At 39.2% G+C, this 27,818-nt stretch overlaps 1 protein-coding gene across 1 annotated transcript; it reads left to right on the forward strand.

Annotated features, from left to right (window-relative positions):
• ADGRG7 (adhesion G protein-coupled receptor G7) lies at positions 2,551–26,559 on the forward strand. Its single transcript, XM_021384781.1, has 16 exons — positions 2,551–2,672; positions 5,689–5,796; positions 9,508–9,639; positions 10,475–10,584; positions 12,697–12,852; positions 13,565–13,656; positions 14,133–14,251; positions 14,336–14,449; positions 16,219–16,379; positions 18,129–18,278; positions 19,254–19,366; positions 21,031–21,392; positions 22,823–22,904; positions 23,782–23,943; positions 24,742–24,898; positions 26,335–26,559. Exons 1-16 carry the CDS (start codon positions 2,564–2,566, stop codon positions 26,557–26,559), a joined length of 2,352 nt encoding a protein of 783 aa, XP_021240456.1. The 5' UTR covers positions 2,551–2,563.

Here is a 27,818-nt window from a genome sequence, read left to right on the forward strand (position 1 = left end):
TTGTTTTCATAAATAAAATATACTATCCTTTAGGATGTATTTTGTTTAAATTTTGCCATCTGTTTCCTTATACCATTATTGTTTTTTCATTAAGGCTTATGTAAAAAGCCCTGGTGAAGTTAGAAGTTCCCAGTCTTTTTGGCCTATAGTCCTCCTGCCACCTCCCAGCTGACAAACCATCTTCCATTTGCAACCTGAGACTGCAGCCCAAAATTTTGGAATCATGGTGCTTCATGTGCAGAGACACAGCATCTCACTCAAAGACGTACAGTGATATCAGGTATGTAAATGAAGGAGGGATGATAATTTCACTGAATGGTAAGGGTAGCATTAGTAAACACAAATTTTAGTTTTTATTTCTTTCCTGTCTCTGTGAGTACACAAGGCCCTTGCTATCATACAGAAGCACTTCTAAGAGCAAAGGACACTAGATACAGGAGCTGGGTATGCTTTTAATAATAATCCTCACAGTTGAGTCTATACTGAATGTAGCTTAACTCCGTCTTGCTGGACTATTCTGTGACTCAGTTTCCCCCCAGAATGTCTTGTCTGTCTATATATGCCTTGCTCTGACCTGCTCTGCACAAGTCCTTTTTTTCAGACCTGTTTCTAAACTTGAGATGAAAGTGCTTCTGCAGTTAAAGAAGCCTAACAAGCCTCCTTCCCTTCCTAAGAGCCTCTGAAGAAGAGCGCAATGTAAAAGCAGGGCACTGTTCCTGCTCGTGTACCAGAGATTCATTCACTGGTCACCAATGACAAAATGACAGTCTTTATTCCAAATCATTATTTTTAAATTGCTCTGCTTGCCTCTTCTTTTTGACAGTGATATTAATCTCCTACTTTAAAAATTGTCAGCAGGAGACATGATAGCACGCAGAGAATATTGGTTTTACCAGTTCCTGTATTGTAAATTTTCTTCTTCACATTTTTTGTGTGTTTTTCCCATGCTTTCTTTCCCTTCCTCATCCTGTCTGGATGAGACAGATGTTGCACAAGCCCAAAGACACAGGTTCTATTCCGTGTTGCCTCAGTGCCTGCTCACTGACCATGTTTAATGGAGGAGATGTACAGAGATGATGCAGCAAGGCTCTCTCCCAGGGATGCCATGGTTTGCATCCAGCATCCCTCTGGGAATAAGGTAGATGACATCTCCATTTCAGATGGGGAGAGGTGAGAGGTTACCATCCACATGACCCTCTACTCTACACTGGTGAGGCCTCACCTGGAGCGCTGCATCCAGATGTGGAGTCCTCAGTACAGGAGAAATGCGGACTTGTTGGAGGGCATCCAAAGGAGGGCTACATAAATGATCCAAGGGATGGAACAACTCTCCTATGAGGACAGGCTGAGAGAGCTGGGGCTGTTTAGACTGGAGAGGAGAAGGCTCCGGGAAGACCTGACAGAGACCTTTCATTATGTAAAGGGAGGCTATGAAAAAGAAGGTAACAGACTCTTTAGCAGGATCTGTTCTAATAGGACAAGGGGAAATTGTTTCAAACTGAATGAGGGGAGATTTAGTCTGGATATAAGGAAAAAAGGGTTTTTTGTGTTAAGAGCAGTTATGAAGCGCTGGCACAGGTTGCTCAGGGAGGTGATGGATGCCCCATCACTGAAGACACAGTCTGGACTGGGCTCTGAGCAACCTGATCTAGCTGTAGGTATCCCTGTTCATTGCAGGGGAGTTATACTAGATGACCATTAATGGTATCTTCCAACTCAAAAGATTTGCTGATTCTATACTCTTCTTGTTTAGCTGTTGCTGGTTGCACCACGGTGTGCCAGGGCACACCGTCACCCTGTCAGACATGGGCAGAAGCTCTGTACAGTGGCTGCAGCTGCCAGCCTGGGCAGAGGTAAGGGCAGCTGCTGAGAAGTCTCTGCTCCACCATCTGTCCCAATTACATGGCGTGGAGATGCCATTTACACTCCTGAAATTAAGCACCAAGGCCTGTCGTAGGCTAACCCTAATAAAGTCAGTGTTTCCAACTCCATTACCTCTCACCAGGGGAAGACCTCCTCCTCTCTCTCTCCAGCCTTCCCCTCAGACCCCTGGCTTCCCTGCCATTAGCACTCTGGTAGTGGCCCTGGCAGGCCTCTAGTGTTAATACACCTGCCCAGCACAAGTAGGGCCATGCCAGGCGGTGTCCTGGGACCATGGGCAGGTCTGGTTTGTGGACCAGAAGCCAAGTTGATGTGTACTGGGGTGCTATGCTGGGAGGGAGGAGAGGTCCACCTGCATGGCTGTAGGCCTGGCACACACAGCACATGGGCTCTGGCCTTGTTAGTACAAGCATAGCTGGGTGTCTGCTCCAGGACACTCTCTTGTAATAAGAATACTTGAGATACAATGTCTTGATAAGTGAGATATTTTGTAGGGTGTAAAATGCTTGAAATAATTAAGTGCTACTTCTCTACAAATATGTGTGATTTTTTTTTTTTCCTAAATGGAACTGAAAAGGTTAAAGTTCTAGTGGTTGGCAAGTAGCAGTTAATGGTTTATCCATCACATGGTTATGGATGTATAATATAATTTTATAGCAGAGCAGACAGTCGGCACTGCAACATGCCTTCACTCCACTGGGAGAGAGTGTTGCTTGGAATTGCCTGCTGTGCAGTGACTATGACCCTCTGGTCCCTGTGCATTTGGCAGCTTGTCGTCAGGTTTCACAAAGGTAAGAAATACAGTTGTGCACCATTTGAGCTCTATCCAAGCTCTCTGTGTTCTTCTGCCTTTCCTGAAGTGCTTAAATGTGATTACTGATAGCTTCATCCGTGCCCTGGACTTTTTAGGTAGAAACGTCTTTCTTCTTTAATTAATTCTCTGACATAGCTTTGGAGAATTGTCTTGAAAGTTTCTCACTCTTCTGGTAAAGATCTGATTTACTTTTCAAAAGAAAGAAACAAATCTCTTGCACGGCTGGTAAATCATGTTTTAAATAGTTACTATCTAGCTGTACAAGATAAAGAACACCATATAAACAAAACATGCTGTATAGCACCTGTCCATGACTTTATTACAATTTGCATTGTAGAAAACTTTGTGGAAGGAATGTAGGAAACACTGATTTGCATATTCTATATCTGAAAATCAAGTCACTGTACCCTCTTAAGACAGTTCCTTGTACAAACTTGGAGCAGAAAATTTGCCAGGGTTTCCTCTCAGCAGAATACTTAATATATTGATGTGATACAAATTCATGCACGGACATATATAGAAATAAAGTTCATAGAAAGAATCAGCTATGCCTCGCTGCTTGCTCAGCAAAAAGTCAGATGTAACTAGAGGTTAGGAGGAACAGGGAAAAGTTTACATTAGGATATATTAGGTTATATTTGCTCAGGTAATTTATCAGATATTTGCAGAGAGGGAACATACCTAAGCACACAAAATGACACAGAAATAAATATTAGTTGCTTAACTTCCATGAGTAAACTGCAGCTGCTTCAAGGATGGAGGATACCTTCATGCCCACATGATGCAGCACTTGCTGCGCATAGAATGGTGTAGTGTTTCTGCTTTTCCCAAACTTTTGCTGTGAGTATCAGCATTAGAAGTTCCCAGGATGTTGGTTTAAGAACAAACACGAAGTTCTTGATGACACACTATTACGCAAGAGCCTTAGTTTGGTTTAAAAATATACACAGTCAAAATCAATGTGATTCTTGAAATGACTAATTTCTGCAAAACTTAAAAGCCAAATGAAAGGAATATCTGAATATTTGTGAAACTTAAAATAAAAACAGAAGAACCCTATGTTTTTAAGCCAATGGCACTATTATTTAGGCCTAAGAGTTTTGCTGCATGGAGGGTAGTCATGAGAGTTAGATCCAGGCACCCTTCTTGGCTGTAGAAGTACCACAATCAGTGCTTCCAGCCCAAGGCTGTCCTGGTTGCTCACCCTCCCCTACTCTCCTGCAGGCAGCCCAGAATCTGATGCATTTGAAAGGCACCACTCCTGAAGCTTTGTTTTTAGGGATTCTGCACACCGTGACTTTTTCAGACACAAGTTCACCAAACAAGATGGAGCCTAGAGCTGTGCTACAGATTCCCAGGTATTTTATAAGTTCCCAGACCCAAAGGGCTCTCATCATAAGCCCTGGTGTTCCTCTGCTACGTTGCCCCAGAAAAGGGAAATGGAGCATGAGCAGTTCAAACATTCACCCAGTTTCCCCACACAGAGCCCTTCTTTGCAAGTGCTGAGGTGGGACCACCAAGCTCTCAACTGCTGCATGAGTTTTTCTTCCCTTTTTGTAAGATTTCCAGAGGAGAAACAATGTGTTTTGGACAACTGATTGCTAGCGGAGACATTACCTAGCTGCCCATAGATGTTATTCCACTAGCATCATAGACATCTGGCTGAAACATAGCTGAGACAGACTGAAACACAAATACTAAATAGCAACAACATGAACAAGAGTTGAGCAATGCTCGCCAAGAACTGAATTACCCCAACCACATGGTAGATTCCCTGTATTTTGCAATAATCTTCCAATTATATGAATCCCATTAAAGTGTAAGTAATTAAGCAGTCTTAGTGAGAACATTAGGAATATACAATAGCACACGCGCTCCTGACAGCGCTGTTAACTTTTACATTTTCTGGCTTTATTCCCTTTGTCAGCGTCTCAAAACACAGACACTAATATGTCATATCCGTAGGTAGGCCTCAGCTTCATCTTGCTGTATAATTTCAAGGAATAAAGTGCAGTCAGGGCACTATGTCCACCATGAATGTTACAGATGGATTCAAAACTCCACCCTCCACTTCTGGACTGAGTGAGATAAGCTGGAAGGAAGTCTTGGTTCATGGGGAATTCCCCATGTCTTCAAGCCATCTCCTAAAGCTTGAGGTCCACCAATGACTTCTCTACTGCAGTTTCTGATGCAGAACACTCCTCAGCCATTCAAGATTTGCCAGTGTCTTTTTTTTTGAGAAACCTAAATTTTTTTCAGAGCTTGTTGAACAGTGCCAATATCATGGTGTATTCAGAAGTTTCCGAGATCTGCAATTTCACTGCTATTACATATGTCCTGCTTTTTTGTCTCCTGAAGCTGCAGTAGCCTGTGCAATGACTATTTCAGACAAAGCCTGCTATTCTTGCCAAAAGACAGTGAAAACTGGCACCTGTCCTGGAGAGTGACTAGAAGCCATGGCTGAGACCAGGGCATGGATTTTTATTTGTGTTATCCCATAGTTCCTGGCTTAAATCAGAATATCTCTGTGTGATTCTTGGATGTCTGATTATCCATCTGCCTGTTACCATTTTGGGTCCAGGGAATCTGTGGCCCTCTTTTGCCCCCTTCTTCCAGTGAAATCCTGCAGAAGCAATTTGGGCTTTTCACGTATTCAACAGCTTGTGCTTCTTGCAAACTGAAGGCCTACACTGTCACTGCTCCTGCTCTGCTGGTAGCTACACAGAACAGTTTCTGCCTATGTCTTTGTGGGAATGCAGATTAATTTCTGCAAGTTTTGACTCCACTTTCACAGCATTGTTATTGGGATAAGGACGAACTAATGGCTGAGTATGTGTTCTAGCCTGTAGATCACAGAATGAAATATTTTTTAGATGAAGATCCAAATAAATCAGCATCATATTTGTTTCTTTCCCTCATCAAATTATTCATATGCATGTATATTTTACATGTTTATTTATGAGTACCTACATCTTGATTATGTATTTACACAGAAACTACAGGACCTGAAGTACCTCCTTGCTTCTGCCTCAATGGTGGATTCTGCCAGGATAGAGCCTGTGTGTGCCCCAGCGAGTGGGCAGGACCATTTTGTGATATAGGTCAGTATAAACAAGGCAGCATGAGCAATTGGTGCTATGGCCATGGTTCCCTCTGCTTTGAGAGGCTGCTGACTCCTCTCCCGTCTCCTCAGCCCTCAAGCAGTGATGTGGTTCTTCTTGCTCAGTGAGGCTGTATCTTTCACCCACTTCTGTCCCTCTTTTGAATGAGTAATGTATCTGGGGAAGATATTAGGGGTTTCAGCTCTCTGTGGCCTGTTTCTAGCCAATTTGGCCTTTGTTTGAATTCCTCTGTTTGAACATCACAGTGACTTGAAAATCTGAGTCAGATCTCAGTGGCCAGTGTTGTTCTTTCTGGATTTTCCAGTGCCAAGAGGGCACAATTCAGCTCAGTACTCCGCTCTACTGAGGGGACTGCAGTATCCTCAGTTCCTGCTACCGCAGCCACAAGTTTTGGGTGAGTCAAATTTCTGACACCTGGTGTAGCACTTGGCCTGGCTGCCTCCCATTTCAGGCTCCTCTACCACAGCACGGCATCTCTGCACTGGTGTAAATGGAGTGGGTGCTCCCAGATGATGACCAGGGCTGGTAAGACCCCCCAGCACACACTGTTGGAGGTAACAACCCGCACTGTGGCCAGTCTGACATGCATGCAGGCTGCCACGTGGCTAGCTATGCAGCTGTACCTTTGTCAAACAAACTCTTTTTTTTTTCAGATGGATGCTGAAAGGTCTTCGGCTTATCCAGGAAAATATTCTTGGTGAGGATTGCTAGGTAGATGGAAACTTCAGGTCTGCCATACTACTTCCCTTGTGATAGGCTGGGTAGAACAGCCAGCAAACAATGACAAGTTGGACGGGTTCATGATGCATTGGAACATTTGAGCAAAATAGTTCAGAGAAATCGGCTGGGATTTCAGCACTGGAAACAAGTCATGATGTTAATTCTAATTCCCCACGTCCATTTCTCTGGGTATTCTGTAATTGATTTGCTGTAAATTGTAAAAGCTTACAGTGCCCTTCTGTCTGTTATTCTCCCTTCCTGACTAATTCAACTTGCCAATGGGCTGGTCAATCCTTCCTAGCCACTCCCAACCACCCACGACATTTGCCTCCTCTCTAACAACTAACGAAACAAAGATGTGTATATTATGTATTGGGAATCAAAAGATGAACAGTAGGACATAAAGGTGAGGGGCTGAGGACCAATGGAGCATTGAGACTGTGGAAAAACAGCACAAAGGGTATTAGGGAAGTTGGAAAGAGGAGTGGTGGGTCTGGGGAGGTGATGATTTATTGCCAGAAGGAGAAAGCTGAGAACATAGGGCAAAAAACTTTTGTAAACCAATTATGTTTGTCCTAATGGAAACATTCCTCTCGGTTCATATATCATTCCTTTTGTACATGTCTTGACTCTTTTTGTCACAGATCATATCAAAGAGTCTGGTTTTCTTCCTACTTAGTCCGTTTGCTCATTGTTGTATTTAGATCTGGACCAACCCTACTAGATTCAGAATATGTGCAATAATTTGAGATTTGTGTCAGTGGGGAAAAAATCACAAAATAATTTTATTTCAGATGAACTCTTTCCTGTAAGTCAAAGACTAAGTAGTATAGGTATGTATACAAACCAGCCAAAAACACATTGAGACTTGAATAGCTGAAAAGACATAAGATAAATCTTAAATAAGTATTCATCTATGAACGTATATGCATTCATGCATGAATGTAGCAACTAATTCCTGGCTTTCATTTGTCAGAAGGAAAGCAGCATCACCACAAAAGTATTCATATGCATTGGTCTAGACAGGATTCATGCAGGAGTGTTGCAAGACCTGGCTACTGTCACTGTGGGGCTGCTATCTGTCACCTGTGAAAAACCATGGTGATTAGGAGAGGCTACAGAGAACTGAAAAATGACCAACATTATGCCCATCCTTAAAGAAGGCAAGAAAGAGAACTGGGGAAGCCAAAACCCAGTCAGGCTCACCTCAGCCCCTAGAAAATTCTGGACTACATTCTCTTGGATTCTATTTTCTTGCATGTGAAAGACAAGAGAATAATTAAGCGTAGTCATTATGGATTTACAAATGACAATTCAAGCTTGAGCAACCTGACTGCCTTCTGTAGGAAATAGCTGGCTTTGTAAACAACAGGAGAGTGACAAGTTTAAGACACCTTGTGTTTAGTGAGGCTTTTGGTATTGTCTCCCTCAGCATTCTGATTTGGTAAGTGATGATGTACAAGCTGGCTGAATGGACCATTAGCTGTGTTGAAATCAACTAAATGGCTGAGCTCAAAGTGTTGTATCGATGGCTTGATTGACACAAAGGAAAATTAAGGCAACCTGCTGGTTGATTCTAGGGCTTGCTTTGCTCAGTATTTTCATCAACAATCTGAATAACGGCACATAATGCCCTCTCAGCAAATCCATGAGCAATATTAAACTTGCAGTGATGGAGGTATTGTTGACACACTTAATGGTAGAACCTCATTGAATCATAGAATCATTAAGGTTGAAAAAGGCCACTGAGATCATCTAGTCCAACCACCAACCTGTTACCACCACATGCCCCCTAACCATGCCCTCAGTGCCACATCTGTCATTTTCTTGAAACCCTCCAGGGATGGTGACTCCACCACTGCACTGGGCAGCCTGTGCCAATACCTCACCACTCTTTCTGAGAGGAAATTTTTCCTAATGTCCAACCTAAACCTCTCCTGGTGCAAATTAAGGCCATTAGCTCTCGCCTCAATGAAGAAGAGCCTTAAGAAACCTGAGGTTCAGTTCAGTGGAAACCTCACAGTGAACAGCAAGGACAAATGCTGATCTCTGTGCTTGGGACATGGGTATAGATAAGGAGATTGCTGGTTGAGGAAATGTAGAAAATAAGGTCCACAGAAAGTTATGTGACTTAGCAAGGAAGCCAGTGCTAGGACACAGAGAAATCTACAAGTCTCCCGAGGCCTCTCAGGACCATAAATATGCTTCTTTGTCTAATGCCTACTAACAGGACACAATATCCTGAAACATGGTCTGAATTAACAAAAGTTAGCAAGAACAGGATGCTGCAAATCCTAAGACCATGATGTGGTATATTTTCAAGCATTTGCAACATTGCATGGTCATTTTGCATTGTTATAGCAGTGTGGCATGACAGGAGAATGCAATAGGGTGCCATACTGGGTCAGGCCACAGGTCTACTAAGCTCACCATCCTGCTGGTAGAAGCAGCCAATATGAAGTGTTTGACAAAGGTGTGGGGTTTGGGGTGGCACGAGGGGTTCTTCCTGAGCCACCACCTCCCATTCCAGCAACCACATCTAAGACATCATGTTTCAGTCACCAAAGACTGTCTCCCATTAATTGTTCGAGTCTCATTTGCAGCAAATTTGGATTTTTGTCCTCTCTCTGGTGTATTCTGTGGCATTAAGTTACCAAATCTAATTAATGCCTGGGTAACAAGATTCTGAGAGTGAAGCTTTATCATCTTTTTGAAATACACAAAGACTGAGGCAGTGAAAATAGTACAGATAGTAAAAGTTAAGGGCTTCTATGTCTTTGGTGACTTCATAAAAATCTCTTACAGCAGTTTGGTTTTAGGTACGATTTACCTAACTACTTTAATAGTCATTTATTTCTTTAAGGCAAAAGATTCAGTGAGTTTCTACTGTCTCAATAACATTTTATTTTTGAAAATTACTCCATCTATCGAAAATTGATCAGAATATGTGTTGTTTTATTTTCTGTACAGTTAACTTCTGTGAAGACAGTGTTTACACAGTGAACATTTCTGAAAACATTATAAAAAACCTTACTTTTGAAAGGATTATAGTGGGTAAATACAGCAGCTCCAAAGAGAAATGTGAACCTAACACTGTGAATGGTATGTGTTTCTTTCACTTCTGCTTCCCAAAGGCAAATATAAGGTTTGTGAAAGATATAAGATCATTAGAGGAGGAGATCAGAGCTCTCTGCTTAAAGCAGAGCTCAGGCAGCAGGACCATAAATCTGTCCACACAGCCTTCTGCCTCAAATGTAATCGATATGATGTACACATATACATGCCTGTTTGGAACCTGCCTGAGAGTCTGTTAATGTCACTAATGAACAAGTGATTGATAGAAGAACTATCTGTTTATAACTTACTACCTAACATTAGGATTCAGGACACTTTCCATGAACTGTGGTTGCATTTTGGTATCACTTAAATCAGGAAAAAAACCAGGATTTGTGTTTCTCACAGAAGAGACCTGGGAAGTACAGTGTACTCCAGTAGCATATACCAGCTTTCAAGACCTTTTAGAGGACTACCAATTGCATGGATCTCCACAGGTCCTCTTTATTTATTTCATGACATTTGGAGTATGCTTTTCAAGACATGATAAACAGTTTTTCAGATGGTTTAATGTTGATGTCTGTTTCCAGTGTGAGATAAATGTTTCTGTAGCTCTAGTATGTTAAAACCTATCTGAATCTGGCAGGAATAATTTTGGCAACTCTGACAAGTTTTTGCCTGAGTGCAAATCATGTTCAAAAAAGAACAGTGATTGATGGGCACTTGTAATCCCAAGAGATAAATGTTTTATATGCAAACAGCAAATAACACAGGACAGGCTGTCACACCCACTGTACAGTTTTACTTCCCAATGAAGTCATGTGCATGTGAGCAAAGGCTTCTGTACTAAATGCATATCTTTGTTTTTTAAAAATTTTTACAGGTAATGCTTCGATTGCGGTACGGTTGTGTTCCAGAAAGGGAATCATTCCTGTTTTAGAGCCTCCCAGTATTCTGAATTGTAATGAAAATCTGGACTCTCTAGCATTACAGGTAATCTTCAATTATATCCCAACATGCTCTTCAAAGAGCAGCAGAGATTCTGCAGCATCACGTTAAAAAAAATGCAATAGGTAATTGAGGCAGGAAGTATGTATTAGTGTTACATTTCTGAAAACTTTACAGAAAGAAAAACGAACCATAAACATATTTGCAGAGGGAGGAATTCTTGGGATGTGTTTGTTTTGCAAATGGCCTTTTTCCAACTGTGATTATTTCATTTTGCTTGTTTTTGCCTGAATACAGCATCCCATTTCGTATTACCTAACTGGCCTGGAAGTTCCTCCCTCAGGTTCCCATTTCACAGCAAACACCTCAGAGGAAAAGCAATGCTGACCCAGGATATTGAACTGGGAAGAAAGTGGAAGGGATTTGGACAAGATCAGCAGGAGAGAACACAGTGGTGCTAACACTGTTAGGGAGGATTAAGAGCAAAGCCTTTTCATTCAATCCCATGATAAGTTGAGCATGGATGAAATACTTCTGTCCCTCAAGAATTTTATGAATGACAAGCTGCTCCTGATAAAACCATAAACCCTTATGCTTTGATTTAAGGCTTAGCTCTGCCATACCCAAAAAGCATAGAACATTGAACACGATTATGTGTACATGATTACGTGTACAGACAGCAATTGCTCCTCTTCTGCTTCTATTTTTCTATTCCTTATTACTAGTTCCAACTGAAAAAAGAAAAAGAAAAAGAAAAAGAAAAAGGAAAAAGAAACCAGCTACAGTCCCTCTAAGAGAACCAGTTATTCATTATACTTTTTTTTTGCTTGAATCTTTGAGATTAATATTTTAATCTTCTCTGTGATAATATCACAGAATCACTGAATCATAGAACCACAGAACTGCAGGGGTTGGAAGGGTCCTCTGGAGGTCATTGAGTCCAACTCCTGATAAAGCATGCTCCCTACAGCAGGATGGACAGGAAAGCTTCATGAATATCTCCAGAGAAGGAGACTCCACAACCTCTCTGGGCAGCAATATATATATATTATCAGCAGTTGTTTATAATACTAATAAGATACAGGTCTGGTTTTGGTTGCAAAATAAAGTTATTCTGCTGCCATCAGTGATTTTGGGTTTTGTTATGATTTTTTATGTTGTACTGCCATCTAGTGAACCTAGGCCAGCCCAAGTTCTGAAGATGCACGGTAGGAGTCTGAAGAGATGTTTGCCTTAGTGATCCATAGGCCAGGTTTAAAAGGGTTCCTCTCAGTACAAATATTTACTATGAATACAAAGTGATGCTGCAAGACAGAACAGTCACCTATGTGTTCACAGTGTACATGGTGCACATCCTGATACTATCAAATCAAACAGTAAATCCCCAGTAATTATAGATAAAAATCTCTTTCCTCCCTATGCAACACATTAACCTCTTTCCTACTACTCTGGGCTGTAGAAACTCTTCAAATTTGTGTGATTTAATTAAACTTGATTTTGGTAGCTTAATGGTTTAGACAAGGGATGACGTGGTACACTGTTTACTCTATCTCCATGAGCTATGAAAAATATTCTTCTGATGATTAGCAGGTTTTCCATGTCCTTAAATCTTATTGTCGCCTAGCTACACCTTTATGTAATGTACAGATAATGCCTTATTTTTTGTGTGTGTGTCTAAGATATTACAGATGTTTACTCTCTGCATATTAAGTGCCAACTGATTCCATCCGGATCCATCCAGCGCTTCTAAAAATTCTGGTTACTACTTCCAGCACTGGAATATTTTCCCCTTTCCTATATTTATTCCTATTTCATGTGCTGAAGTGAGGACAATGTTCTCAGTGCAGCTTATGAGTGCTGTGCTAAGAAGCACTGCTGCTCTGAATGATATTGCTTAGTTCTTTAGATGGCTTTTCAAAAAATCCAGTTCTGGTTATTTGAGGAATAGTGAAAGGCAGACAGAAGTTTGCAAACTCAGAAGCTCAAGGAGGTCGTATTGCTGCCTGAAGCCACCTGCTAGGAAGGAGAGAAGGAAGACATGGTCAGACTCCTCTTTTGATACACGTATAATTTGACTTTATGTAAGAATGTTATGAAAGTGGTGACTCTTTTTACCTTTTCTTATTTTCTTGCTGCTGAATGGCATTTCCCTGATAGGTGGAAACTGCAGACACCAGCAATGTTTCAGCAATTGCAAGTAATACTCAGATCCTTACCTCCATTCCCAGTCGACTGACAACGGAGAACATCTCTGCTGCTGCGAATATCGCAGTGCAGATTCTAAGAAAACCAAACGTTTCAGAAGACTCTCAGGTGAGCTTTAATAGGACGGAAGAAGTTTTTATGGCTTAATACTTGGGATACAGATTCTGTCTTCTCTCCATCAGCAATAGGAATTCTTTCCAGTGTGCTTCTGATTAACTTTGCATAACAACACTACCAAATGCATCCATTTTGCCATTTAGTGATTCAGTGGCCTTGAGTGCATTTTTGTGGAATCACTGCAGCTTCAGTTCCCAAAGCAGAATGTAGATCTGGTTTTATCAGTTGTATGGACTTGCTCATATCTGGAATTCTAATACTAGCATCATTTGATGTTTCAATACATCATTTAGTCTTCTCTGTCTAAATTAATAGAAGAGTGGTATATGTGAACCACAGGCTCAAAGCTTATATTCTCTCAAATTACACACTGTATTTTTTTTACTCCACTGTGTATATTTTCAGGAGATGTCTATTGTATTCTTACTTTGCCAGGGCACTATGTAGATTACGTACATGTCCGACCCCTAGTTTTATGTTTTTGTTGCTCTCTTTTTTTCTGTTTTAATAAAGAATATAAATAATAAAAAAAATTGATACTTACATACATTAACTTTAGTATATATTTTATATGTGGCCCAAGATAATTCCTCTTCATTCAGTGTGGTTCAGGCAAACAAAAAGGTTGTACACTCACTGTAGAGCAAGGGATTCTTCTTTTTAATTGCTTTTGAATGCTACCTTTTTTTTCTTGTTGTCTCAGGCATCTGTGGCAGTTTTAACTACAGTGAGTCAACTCTTGGATGCCAATGAAACAGAATTCAACAACAATAATCTTGTCAATGTTACAGCAAGGTAACCTCAGCTTTTGCCCTTTTCATTAGATCTAGCAAACAGCATTTTCCCTTGTGTTTCAGAATGAAAATAATCATGAACATACCAAAACTTCTTCAACTCCAATGTGCAATTTGTTTGATTCAGTGAATTTATACCAACAATTCTGGCTGAATTTTTCTGCTTTGGATAAAGGATGAGGACAGGGAATAAGGAGTGGAGACTTTCAGAATTAAATTCCAATTTGGTTGTTAGTTGTCATCAGCAGTTTTGGCAAATCGTTTAAGTTTCACAGTACTGTCTATTGACAGATAGGGGCTTACATGGCCTACTAGTTGGTATGTTGCCACCTAAAAGCATTTCCAGCTTATTTCATTGCACTTCATGGAAGCCTGAAGTAGTATTACAATTCATAGCATGTGGAAAGAGAAAGCTATCAACACCTTCTCCATGAAGGACCAACCTTCTGCATTGGTTATTTCATTATTTCATTGCAGCCTCACAAAAACAATGGAAGAATTTTCTTTGATGGGCAATGTCACTCAGCCCAACGTTGCAGTCCAGTCTGTTCCACTGAAACTGAACTCCTCTACAATTCTGTTTTTGGCACAGAGAGGTAAGCTTAGGCATGTTGTTGAATTTACAAGCACAAGGAGGTATGTACCATAAATTCTAATGCACATGTTGTTAATTTTTGTAGATACAACCCTGGGATATTTTCCATCAACCAAACTAGAAATACAGGAAAACGTCCCGGGGCTTACTAGTGAGCTCAGTACTGAAGTCCAGATACTGCTTGATATTAAAGGTAACAGTAAGTTCTTTCACCTATTGAAACCTGAACCTGGGAATCTTTTGAATGAATATTCCCTAAAAATATGCTTTGGAAATAATTTAAAAAAAAACCCTGAACCTGAATATATAAACTTTTTTATAACAATGTTTTTAAGGAATGTTGGTACCATATATAAAGGCACAAAAACACACATGTCAAATGAACTAGATGATCTTATTTATAGGTTAATGTAGATGGGCCTGTGATGGCCAGAAAGCTTTTCATGGTTGGTTTTTTTTTCACTTGCTTTGTTCTTTAAAAATTCAGAACATAATGGATCTTTGACCAAATCTCTACAGACATAAAGATCAAAATCTTGTACATATGTACCTTGTCTGAAATCCAAGGTCATCAGCCATTTCATCTAAAATTATTACTACTGTCAGGTGTCAGCCAGGACATACTTGTTCTCACATCTATGTGTCGGGATAGTAGTTAAAGGCACACAGGATTTTTCCAGCTGCTCATTATGTACACTCTGCAGTGCTCCTAAAGGTATAGTTCCTTTGCCTCATTTGTCACTGAAGCTGGTGGCGAAGGTTAATGCTGAGTTAACCTGCAGCAGGAGTCTGGCAAAATTACAGTCCCACCCTTTTTACCAGGCACATGACACCTGGCTGCCAGTTATAGGACATCTGTTTTCTGCATGTCCAATTTTGTTCCTTGTGTATGATTTGGAAGAACACTGATTATGCACAGCTGCAACTATGACATGCTGAAACTGCAGGAGTTTCAGACTGGGTACCTGAAACCAGCAGGCCTGTCCTTAATCTCTCTGTTTAGTGACAATAATACTAGACATCACAGCACAAGAGTATAATGAAGGTGAAATTTGCAAAGCACTTAGACATCAAATTGCTGAACAGCATTCATATACCAGCCCACAGGGAAATGAATAATGCAGTCCTCTCATTAGAGTTAGAAAAGAGTAAAAGAGATAATGGTAGCCTCACATACACAGCAATGAGAATAAAACAAACATGGAAGAGCTCATTAATGGATCGCTATCCATTCTGCTCACTGATGTAGACAATGATCCTGTGGAAAATCAGTGTGATCATGTAAACTTTTTATCATAATGCCTGGAAATGGTAACACTTCTCCCAAGAGGGCTCAACTGAATTCACAGCTTATTAAAAAAAAATATTTATTCAGTATTAAATGCACAATTATGACATAGCTATAAATCACATTACTCTTTCATGATAAAAACAAATAAAAACTATAAAACCAAGAATGAAATCAATTATATAAAACACAATTTTTGCTTCCTTACTTCAGCAGAAATTAAGACTAGTAATTTAAATCACAAAAGAAAGAGAGTCCAAAAACTGGGTCCGAAGTGAGAAGAGCAGCCAATCTATTTTATTTTATGACTTTCTACCAGTTGTAAATGTCCCTGTAGTTGCTATTTATTACTTAGTAATATAAAAAGTAATCCAGGACATTTTGAGTGCGTATATGTATCTGGATTTAGGATATTTTCCTCATTGTCAATATTTTTCCTCAGAAATGGCATTAGGAGAAAGAAAATTATTTTCATACTCCACCACAGCAAAAATTGAAGATGAATCTTTCGAGATTCATGGGAAAAAAAATTCTTCTCTACATCTTAAGTGGATTCTACATAAATATCTTTACAAAAATCTGCTGTAAATACTGGATACGTGAAGCAGCATAGAATAGGCTTCTTCTAAGGCACCAGCTTCTCTGATATTCATATCTTCTTTGCTGTTTGCCTAGCAAAGGTTCGTCAAATGATGGCAGAGTTGGCTTTGTCCTTTATCAAAATGACAAACTCTTCCAGTCAAGGATTTATAGGAGTAACAATGATTTATCAAAACAAATTGTTTCTGGCAATATTGATGGTGGAAGAGCCAGTGGTGTTGAAATAGCCTTCAATCCCAAGGTAAGCTTCTGTTTGAAATGCTATGTTCAGTTTGACCAGAGGCTTTCCTTATCCTACTACCTATCTTCAATACTCAGAAGGAGATGTAAGTAGAGATGTGTTGTTTTTTTATTTGTTTGTTTGTTTGTTTTGCAGGAGAGAGGATGCTGGTTGGTTTTTGTTGCTGTTGTTTGTTTTTATGGCATGCCACCTTTATTTGTTGGAATTAATTGAGAGAGTTTGTTGGATTCTAATTTTGGGTTTCAGGTGGATGAAAACTTGATGCGAGCCAGTACTGTGCTCTTGCAGCCCAAAAGGCCAACTGTATCCTGGGCTGCATTAAAAAAGGGGTGCCCAGCAGGGAGAGGGAGGTGATTGTCCCCGTCTACTCCAGCCTTGTGAGGCTCCAGCTGGAGTACTGCAAACAATTCTGGGGCCCCAGGCATAAGACGGATGTGGAGCTGTTGAACGGGCCATGAAGATGATAAAAGGGCTGAAGCACCTCTTCTATGACAAAGGTTGAGGGAGCTGGGCTTGTTCAGCTTGGAGAAGAGAAGGCTCCAGGGGAGACCTCATTGCAGCCTTCCAGTACTTTAGAAGAGCTTACAAACATGAGGAAGACCAATTTTTCACATGGGCAGATAGTGATAAGACAAGGGAGAATGGCTTTAAACAAAAAGAGCAGAGATTTAGATTAGATATTAGGATGAAATTTTTCACTCAGAGGGTGGTGAGGCACTGGCACAGGCTGCCCAGAGAAGCTGTGGGTGCCTCATCCCTGGAGGCACTCAAGGCCAGGTTGAATGGGGCCCTGGGCAGCCTGAGATGGTGGGTGGCAACCCTGGCCAGGGCGGGTGAATTGGAACTAGATAATCTTTAAGGTCCTTTTCCAACCTAAGCCATTCTATGATTCTATGATTTCCTCCCTGAGGAAATTATTCCAGATGTTACTGCATTTTTTTCCAGAATTGCGTTATGTGAGTGCCCATTTCACATAGATGGTGTACACTCATTTTTAGCATGCTTTCTCCAGAAAACAACAGTTGGCTTCTTCTTAAGATATCTAAGTCACGTGACAAAGGTTTTAAGGCTTAAACACATGAGTATGAAAGGTCAGTAATCGCCAGCATAGATTTATACTGTTAAGTGTATTGGGAAATAAATGTCTGTTCCATGGAAAAATACTTCTTTCTTACTCCTACATTTATGTCTCATTTAACTGCCAATAATGTGAATAACGTGCTTTTAATATCTATTTGCACTTCAAGGTGTTCACTGCTTCTTAAAAAACAATTCTGCTGAAGTGTTTTGTCTGAAAAATACAGCATGCAAGTTGACATATGACTATGTGAGCAAGCCATGTGCTGAGGGGTGGGGATGGTTTGCAGAATTTATAATATTTTTATTGCTTTTACAGTGGATTCAGCAGTTATCAATTGGCAGTAATTTAAGATTTCTAATAGCGGAAACTGTTGTTTGGCTTATGCAGACTTTCTTGGAAGTTTATTTAGTGCCTTATGGATGTTTATCAGAACTGTAACTACCTGAATAATTCATAGAAATTTCATTGGCAATCTTGTCTGAGAAAGGACATTCAGAGTTGAAAAAGCCAACTATTACTGATACCCTTCATAAAGCTTACTGGAAAGCCTGGAAATCTCTTAGTAGCTGCCAGCTCTCTCTTCAAAAGATAATTGTCATTACACTCTTTGCTGGTGCATACCTGTTGTTTCTCTAGCCTATCTTTCTTCTTGTAACCCCATTCCATAGTACAACACATCCAAACTTCAGCTGCATGATCATGCCTGTGTCTTTTGGGACTATGCTATCAACGACTGGAGCACCACAGGCTGTACAAAAGGAAGAGACCAATTTTTGAGATGCAAGTGCAATCACACTACTAATTTTGCTGTTTTGATGGTAAGGCATTGATCTTTCCTGAATGGGCAGAGTCTGGCATGGTAGTTCTTTTGTTATTGGTGGTGGCTTTTGTTTGTTTTGTTTCGTTTTCAATTGTTCTCTGACTTACAAGACCAGAATGCCAATACAAGGGCTTTGGTGCAGTGTCCTGGCTTGGAGGGTGTTGAGCTAGAATGAACAAGAGTTGAAGATGTCCCCATTTGTCTATCTGTATTTATCTGTAAATATTAAACCTGCTACCATTTATTTCTATATAATGCCCTCTTATACTTACAAGACTATTTGGGTATGACTGTCTCCATCCTTCTGCCAGTATTGGCTTCTGCTTCTCTGAACAAAACACCCTCTGGGTAGCATCAGGTACTGGTGGTTGTTGACTTCCTGAGTGTAAGGATTTCAGTTTCTTTTTACTCTGCCTTCACAGAACAGCATTTCCATATTTATAATATTTACTTGTTTCCCTTTATTATATGCCTGCCTTTATTTGCATAAAATGGCTATATTCTAAGAGAAGATTTCCATTCATTTAAGCAAAGTTAACAGTATTTTCTGTTTCTCTGACTACATTTACACTTTGCTCACTGCTTTATTGACACTATACAAAGACTGGTTTTGATTTAGAATTCCTCACAACATCTTCTCTTAGATCTTAACCTCAGAAGTCAAAATTCAGAATGCACATCAGTATGAAAAGTCTCCTTTCAGTCTCTGTTGATTTACATTTCTTTATGAAGAATTCAATTGCTATTTTGCTGAACATCTGACTGGCTTTCTTAAATCTCCTTTTGCAGTTTTTCACAAGCTTTTCCTGTTTTGATGGCTGGAATAGTTTTATGTGATCTGGAAATATTGGCAGTAGCTAGCAACAGTCATAGCTTTACTAAAACATTTTCATTTCTGTGTGCAAATAGAAACAAATTTTACAAAGAAAATGATCTCTTTTTATCTTACAACTGATACAAAATTGTTTTCTAGGCCTTTCAGATTAAATACAAATATGCTAAGCCTTTGGAGTATATCTCTTACGTTGGTGTTGGATTGTCCATTGCTGGTCTCACCATTACCATTTTGTTTCAAATATTCACTAGGTAAGAGTGAAGATGTGAAACTGTATTTTATGCTAAGTTACAATATTTTGCTCTGTATATAGTTTGGGGAAAAACAGACACAGAATCCAGATTGGAGCATATTGCAGTATTATTCGTCAGCAGACAGTATTAAAAAACAACCTAATTGTTTTGCATAGCTTAGGAAGGTGTCTTATTGGTTGGTGAAGTTACAAGATGTCTATATACAAGAAGCTATGGCATGCCACCTAACTGTGATGGATGGTTTGTTTTCTGTTCTTCCAACACAAAATTTCAATCTAGGAATGCTACTACAGGGCAGCTCATCAGCTATAAGATAATAAAGCAGGCACTGTGTGCTACTGAGGACCAACTCAAGGGGTTATCCTTTTACCATGGTCTCCCATGACCATGACTAGAAATGTGATCTCTGGGTTATGTCTTAGCATGGCATTTGCTCAGTCTCCATGGGGATAATGGTGATCTGCTATTACTGTAGTGTAACAATAGTACACACCCTGCCTCCCTGGTGTCTGGGTGACTATCTTGGTTAGTCAGTTGTCAATCCAGATCCACAGCTGTACTGTTGCTACTTTGATTCATGCTACACAATGAGGCTCTTATTTTTTATTTGCTCTTATTAATTACTTTAAAAATGTGTAATAGTTTTTCATCACCAGTATGACCCAGTTTTTACATTCCTCTATATACCCCTTGCCTGGCTACTATGTACAATGTCTAATCAGTTATCTTTCTTCTCACCAGTTATGAATATGCCTGTTACATTGGTATCTTCATTCAGTGCTAGTCATTTCAGTCCATTCTTTTTTCTCTTTGATTTTTAGTGGTCACGTGGAAACATATAAATCACTCCTCACGTTCTCTTCTTCCTATGCTATTTAAACATTTCTCTGCTTTCTGTTGCCTATTTTTTGACAGTTTCTATACTCTGTTGTCCTGTGCTTCTAAAATGTCTGTAGGAAACAGATGATTTCAAAGCAACATGAATATATAGCAATGCAGGTTATGTATGCTTCTTGTGTTACAGTTTTATAATGAATTATTTCATTACAATACAATTACCACAGATTTTCTAGATGGACCTATCTGGGATTAATGGTATTATGTGATTCCTCCTTAAGCAAGGAGCAAAGGCATGCCAACAGAGCAGTAGCTATTGTGGATTAAGAACTCTCCCATCTTGCTTGAATAAATGTAAATTTGGAATAATTCCATCAAGGTCAAAGTATTTAAGATTTTAGGAGCTTCCAGACTCTGCCTTTTAAAGGCATTTATGAGACTTGGAAGTGGAGTTTTATTATTATTGTTTACAAATACTTGTCTTATGCTATTTCACCTCTGAACACTGAAGAAAATGATTCTAAAAAGAGAAAAGTAACAAAATCAAATGCATCCCAAACACTTTTGGAAAGGGCCCACTCCTAGAAGTTGCTGGGCCTTCTATGTTCTAGTTAAAATCAGACAAAACTGATGAATTTGATGAATTGTCCAAGAAAAACTAGTGTGGAATTCTGCAAACAAGTTACTGTTTTTTTCTTCTCTGTATATGTTAAGGATTGCACACTCTACCTTGCTTTTGACATCATCTTAAATGAGGAAATGTTTTATAATTTTTCTTATTTTGCTTTCATTTTTTTTCCCGCTAAATGTATTCCTACAAATAGGAAAACACGAAAGTCGTCTGTAACATGGATGTTAGTGAGTCTCTGTTTCTCCATGCTAATTTTTAACATCATCTTCATCACTGGAATTGAAAACCAAAATGCCAGGAAAGACAGCAGTGATACCAGTGGAAATAACCAGCAATTCAATACTTACACAACTACTAACACCTTACTCACATCTGATGTAATAGATCCTCCTGCAGATGCCTGGTGCATGGTTGTGGCTGTCCTACTGCACTACTTTTTATTGGCAACATTTATGTGGACAGCACTCAATTCTGTACAACTGTACTTACTGCTGCTTAGAACCATGAAACCCTTTCCTGGACACTTCATTGTAACCACGTCAGCAATTGGATGGGGTAAGATTTAAAGCTGTATATGTTTCCAACTCTTATCAAAGTATCAGTACATAGTACAGTCAAAGAGAGGTATAAAAATAGCAAATCAGCAGCAAGGAACTGAATCAATATCTCTCTCTTTTAGGCAACGTGGTTTAATAAATAATCCCCTGTTACAGATTACTCAACTGGTATAAACTGGGCTTGTTTTCACTGTCTTGATACAGCACTGATACCAAGAGCTTGTTCACCAGCACAGCCACATATGTCTACTGCATGCAGGATAAATTTTTACAATCAACGCATTTGACGATCAGTTTCTGTCAACTACAGGAATTTTTTTTTTCAGATACAGTGACTGCATATATGGACTCACATTCTTCACTGAGCTATCTCTGTGATACCTCATGACCTCCACCAGAGCCTTGCATGCATCCAAAAGCATGGGCTGACTTACATAATTTGTTACATATTATTTATTAATAAGCGAAGAGTGCATTCTTAAAACAGTAATAGCAATTAGCAGTAACACTGCAGGCTGAAAGGAAATTACTTGGAGGACTGAAGAATGCAGTTAGATGCCTACTAGATAAAGTAGAAATCATATCCTCCTTCAAGACACTGTTCTAATATAGTATTCAAGACTACCTGCCTTTTCCATGCTGTGTATTCAGCATGTGTGGTATGTTGCTTCTAATGGCATCTACCAAGCAGCTTTAGATCCCGACTCTTTCATTATTGTATTTTGCATTTGGATGGGGGCAGAGACAATTTATCTAAAACTTCTAGAATTTGGACTGCATGTGCAAGTCAGAAAATGTTCAGTGAAAGCTACCCGGCCATACATCACAGTTCTCCAGCATTATGTTCTTCGCTGTCCTGATACTATTTGCATTTCTGAAAAAGCATGATTCTGACTCACTGCTTTTTGGACTTTGAGAGCACAGCAAACAGTTGGCAGTCTGGACGATCTACAGTAGGGCTGAAGGAGGGAGAGAGCAGCATGTTTATTTCCCAGACAAAAACTTACATGGGAGGCTTCTTTCCATGAGATGTGATACTTAAACTCTTCTAACAGGTAATTAGGAAACATGGAGCATTTCCTTAAGATAGTTTCCCACTGCCAGCAACAGGGTAGGATGGCACAGCTGTGATGCGAGAGTCAGCTATAGAACAGAAAGGGGCTTGCTCTACTGTCATTAGAGTTGTCTCTTTAAAGGCAAAAATCAGCAATTCATGGCTTTGATCTTTAGAAGAATGGTACTCACCAGCCTCAGTCCTGTGTTTCCCTCTAGGCCACAGAAAACCCACTTGGTTTACTGAAAGGCAGATGAAACAGAAGTCTTAATATCTATGGGTTTTGGTAGGCAGGAAGTTATTTATGTAGAGTGGAGATAAGGCACACCTATATAACTGAACAATAAAAGGCCAGTGTCTCTCTTATTGATTAGGGACCCCTGCTGCAGTAGTTGCAATAACGCTTGGAGCTACTTATGGAGAAGGGAAAGCTTTAAACTACCGACAGGAAGAATTGTAAGTTCGTGTATTATTACAATACTTGCTATTGTATACCTTATGTGATGGCTTATTATTAATACCATTCCAGGATTATTGTTGGTAAGTTATTTTGTATATTTAAATGCCTGTACTAAAAATGAAAACAAAACTCTTCACTCAAACTTAACTTTCGCTATAAGGAGTTGCAGCTTTTCCTCACTAAGAATGTAGGATCCTGGATCCACATCTGCCCAAAATCCTCCTGCAAGATCTCCTGTGGTTTTAAGTGGGAGTTGTATGTAGTTTTACAGAAATTGAAATTGAAGACCTTCATTTAAGTGCATAACTGCATATCAGTACTTAAACGTAGTCCTCTGATTTATTTAAAATCTTTTTGGCCAGTATAACTATATGACTTAATACTGTATGTTTTTCCTATCTGCACTCATTTGAATGCCAGCACCACAGAGCAGGCTGTAGACTAACAGTGTTCCTTGGTGATAGTGGATGACACAGAAAAAAGTAACACTTCTTTAAAAAAAATAAACACCCTTCCACATGGTGGTCATCTCATTTAGAGAGTGTTGACATCTAGGTTGCAATTATTTGTCAATGAAAAAAAAAAAAGGTAAATATGATTGCAGGTTAACCTCATCCTCCTCAAGCTGCTCCTGCTTTTGTTTCAACCGTAGTCTGTAAAGTTTTTCCTTTTGCTCTTCAGATTTATTATAATATTTACTCTAAACTTGTATATGGTGGATAGATACCTATTTGGTTAGCTATATGTTGCTTTATAATATTTACCAATGCAGTTTATTTGATAAATCAAATAGTCAACTGTTTTGTTTTGTTTTGGTATATTGAATAATGTGCCTAACAAATCTTTTGAAACGATCTCTCTTTATATTAAAAGTTGCTGGCTCGCAGCCCTGGATCAAAATCAGAATTTCAGCATGAAAAAGCCCATGTTCTGGTCTTTCCTTTTGCCAGTAGCATTCATACTCCTCTTTAACATTATCATCTTCATCAAGATCATCGTCTCTGTGATATGGAAGGAGAACAAGGATCTGACAAGGTGAGGTGGCATAGAATTCCTCAGATCTTTCAGAATATATATTCCTCAATCTCTTGTTAAGAGCTCAGACTTTCCTGTTACAAACTCAGATTTCTGAGAAAATCTTTTGTTTTAAAGAAATGCATACTTAAAGCAGTTAGATAATAATTTTCACTGCTGTAATGGGTCAGGATTTTCTCACTTATGTAAATGTGTACATTGCAGAATTCCCCCCCCAACCATTACCACTTGCATTTTAGTTGCCATGTTACTCAACTTGGCTTCAATGAAGGTTTTGCTTTACTTTTTACTAATCCCAAAGAACTAACCTATTTAACAAAACTTTGCACTTCATTCCTTTTACATAGAATTTTAATAGTTGGAGTAGACTGAAGTACCATATCTCTGACTCCTTCTGGGCTTAGGAGAAACTGGATATCCAAATTTCAGTGGCAGCTTATTCTTATACTGAAAACTGTGAACATTTGGATTGAAGTTATTCTAAAAAGCTTATAGTAGCTAACATGCTAATTTCCAGTGTTTCATGATGCCTCGTAAACCTCACATTTTAATTAAAGAAATATACATCCACACTAGGCATTCCAAAGAGAGATTATTCATACAGGCTTGGGCAGATTTCTTTTTTTTTATTTATTTCCTGGATGATACCCCGAACAAATATAGCAAGATATATGTTTTCAACCCAGCTGAATAATAGATATTTGCATTATAGACCTTAATAAGTAAAATAGAAAGTTTAAACTCAAAAAGAGATTAAATGATATGGAGAAAGATTTGTGTGTGTGTGTGTTTTTCTAGGAACAAAAAGGATTCACTCATGAAAAAGATGACTGCCACCATCTCCATAGCTGTAGTGCTTGGAATCACCTGGACAATCGGCTACCTCATGCTAATAAGTCATGAGGAAACGAATCTTGTTTTCAGCTATGTGTTCTGCATTTTTAATGCTACGCAGGTAAAGTATCTGGCAATTCTGAGACTAATAATTTAGACAATGGAAAAAAAAAAAAACCATGTCTGATCCATTTGTTGAATGAATGGTGGTAGAGTGGAGTACTTGGTGGAATGCAGATTCAGAATATTTTTTAAACAGGGCTGCTGTCCTTCTGGTCTCCAAAGCAATATGGTATTCAGAGTGAACATCAGGAAAAAAAACTTCCTTGTCAGCTGTGGAAAAACATCCCAGGGAAGTAACTACAGATTTATGCCTTCAGAACTTCCACAGTGTTTCAGGATAAAAGCCTACAGGAAAGCATCTGCCTTGTTTTCCCCCAGGAGTTACACCCTAAGAATTCTTGGCTTTGTATTCATATAAGGCATATGAAGTACATGAAATAATGGATACTTCATTTATATATTAGTAAATATTTTCTGCAAAACAGCTAACTAGACATATGTAAACTGAAAATTCTCACAGTTCCTTCGTCCCCAAATCTTAACTTGTTTATTGTCATCTTGATTTACTGAAAACTGAGACCCTGTATACCAGTGGGGATCAGACCTGCAAACTCTTCCTGCAAAAAATTCCTGAAGTGATTATTACTATACTAATGGATTCAGTGATTTTTTACACTTTTTACATGGGTAGATAGTGACAGGACAAGGGGGAATGGTTTTAAACAAAAGGAAGGGAGGATTTAGATTAGATGTCAAGGTGAAGCTTTTCACAGAGAGGGTGGTGGGGTGCTGGAACAGGCTGCCCAGAGAGGCTGTGAATGCCCCATCCCTGGAGCTGTTTAAGGACAGGCTGGATAGGGCCCTGGGCAATCTCATCTAGTACTTGGTCTAGTGTTTGGCAACCCTGCCTGTTGCATGGGGGTTGGAACTTGATGATCTTTGAGGTCCCTTCCAACCCAAGCCATTCTATGACTCCATGATTGCATGAATCTATGATTTAAAACTGAAATAATGAACAGAGACAGAACGCATATCTGCTTCAAAGAATTAGCTTTTTTTTCCTTTTCTTTTTTTTTTCTCCTTCCCCTTCAGGATTCTCTTGATTAATGCTTTAAATGAGAACTTAGAACAGAAATTTTGCAGTCCTGCTTTGCCTCCATATGTGTCTGCTGAAAATGATGATAGGGTCCACTAGTCAGATTTAGTCCTTAAGAGTCAGGCAAGTCTTACATTCATCCTATTCATTAGAATATATACCGAGACGTACTAACTAATTCACTACAATGTGCAAATGAGGTAACTATAGCTGCAATTTCATAGTAACATGGAATAATTGTCCCAGTTAAAGTAATTCTTGTATTTCAAGGTATTAATGTCATTGTTAATGGTTTCTGAAAACTATTTTGTAGTTATTTTTTTCAGGTCAAATAATATTAACTAATCTTCCAGTTTTATCTGTGAGACATTAATGATGTGCTTTTGTTTTCTCCACAGGGACTTCAGATTTGTATTCTGTACACTTTCAGATCACCAATATTCAAGAAAAAAGTTTCTGAAGCATTTCTTGTTTTGGGGGTACCAGGGATACAGTTTTATCTGCATTCAGAAATTTACCATGTTTCAAAATCACAGCCTGCAGAGAGTTCCCAGGGAATTTTCAGATCATCTGAGATTTCTTCAGAAAATATTTCCTTGTCCACCCTCCCAAATGGCTGTTAGAAACCTGTAAATATATTAAACATAATCCTGCATTTTTTTCATGACTTGCTTTATGTAGATCTCACCGCTATCTTGAATGACGAATGTACTGTTCCAACTGCAGGTAGCTTGGAATAGATTCTAAGACAAGAACAGCAGGAGCAAAAAGCAGGACTGCATGTGTGTGATTGTGCAGAGGCAACACAATGGTAGATCTTGATACCACTTGCACTGCAGGTGACTGAGGAAGGTCTTTGAAAGGAGGTTATTACAGATTTGTGGTACAGTACAGACACAAAGAAGTTGCTCTGTTTATGCCTTTTTCATTTCTCAGGCCAGTTTAACGTGTTTACCTGGCCTATGTAATGTAGCTCTTCTCTCCTTTTTGTAAGAACAATTTTAATTTAATTAGAAACCAGAAGGTAAATCAAATGCACAGTTCTTACTGGTTCTGAGTCCAAACCGTATGTACTACCTCCATAAAATGTTGACTTTATGACTGTCTTTACAGAAGAAAATCTTTATCTTAGAATAGTTTTTAAATTTTGCAAGTAAAACTTCTTCAGTTTAAATAATAGACAAAATATTCTGTTTTCATGAGAGAAAATAAAAATAATTAAAAATAAGAAGGCACTTGAAGAAACAAGGTAGGAAAGAAATTCTTCATAAATATATAAGCTAGGTCCTATTCACATCACCCCCATCATTCACCTATGCTAGGACCTATTCCCCTTTGGAAGTACACAGGTGTTGCCAGGAACCACGTGGGGCACTTCAGCCAGCATTTAGCTATGCTCTGGCGTTCAGCTGCACCTTTCTTTCTGCCTCTCTGTTTTTTGGTATTAAGGGGAGTGTGGGACAGGAAAAAGGAGATCTTCTCCCTTTGTGACTTTGAGCAAAGCTCTAAGGCCCACTGTAGGGGGCTCTTGTCTAACAAATGGGAGTAATTATTCTGACACATTTCATTCTCTGCTGTGTGAGGAAAAAAAAAGCCTGAGAAATTTAGACAAGTAATTTTTTAAAACATTATCTCTTTTTTCAAATACACTTGCATGCTTTGCCATCTCTGGTTTAAAAAAAAAATACAAACATCATGTTGAGTTTTACATAACCTGTTTTAAGAAGCATGGCCAGCCTCCACTATTAGTAAGCCTCCAAAAGAGACAGCTATCAGATACAAGGCTGAAGTTCATCACCATTGCTCCGGAAAGCCAAAGGTCAGTAAAACTTATCTAGGAAAGGTAATCGATACTTTTTTTGTTTGGACAGGTTATGTATGT

Source organism: Numida meleagris, chromosome 1, assembly GCF_002078875.1.
Source record: "Numida meleagris isolate 19003 breed g44 Domestic line chromosome 1, NumMel1.0, whole genome shotgun sequence".
Classification (NCBI taxonomy): domain Eukaryota; kingdom Metazoa; phylum Chordata; class Aves; order Galliformes; family Numididae; genus Numida; species Numida meleagris.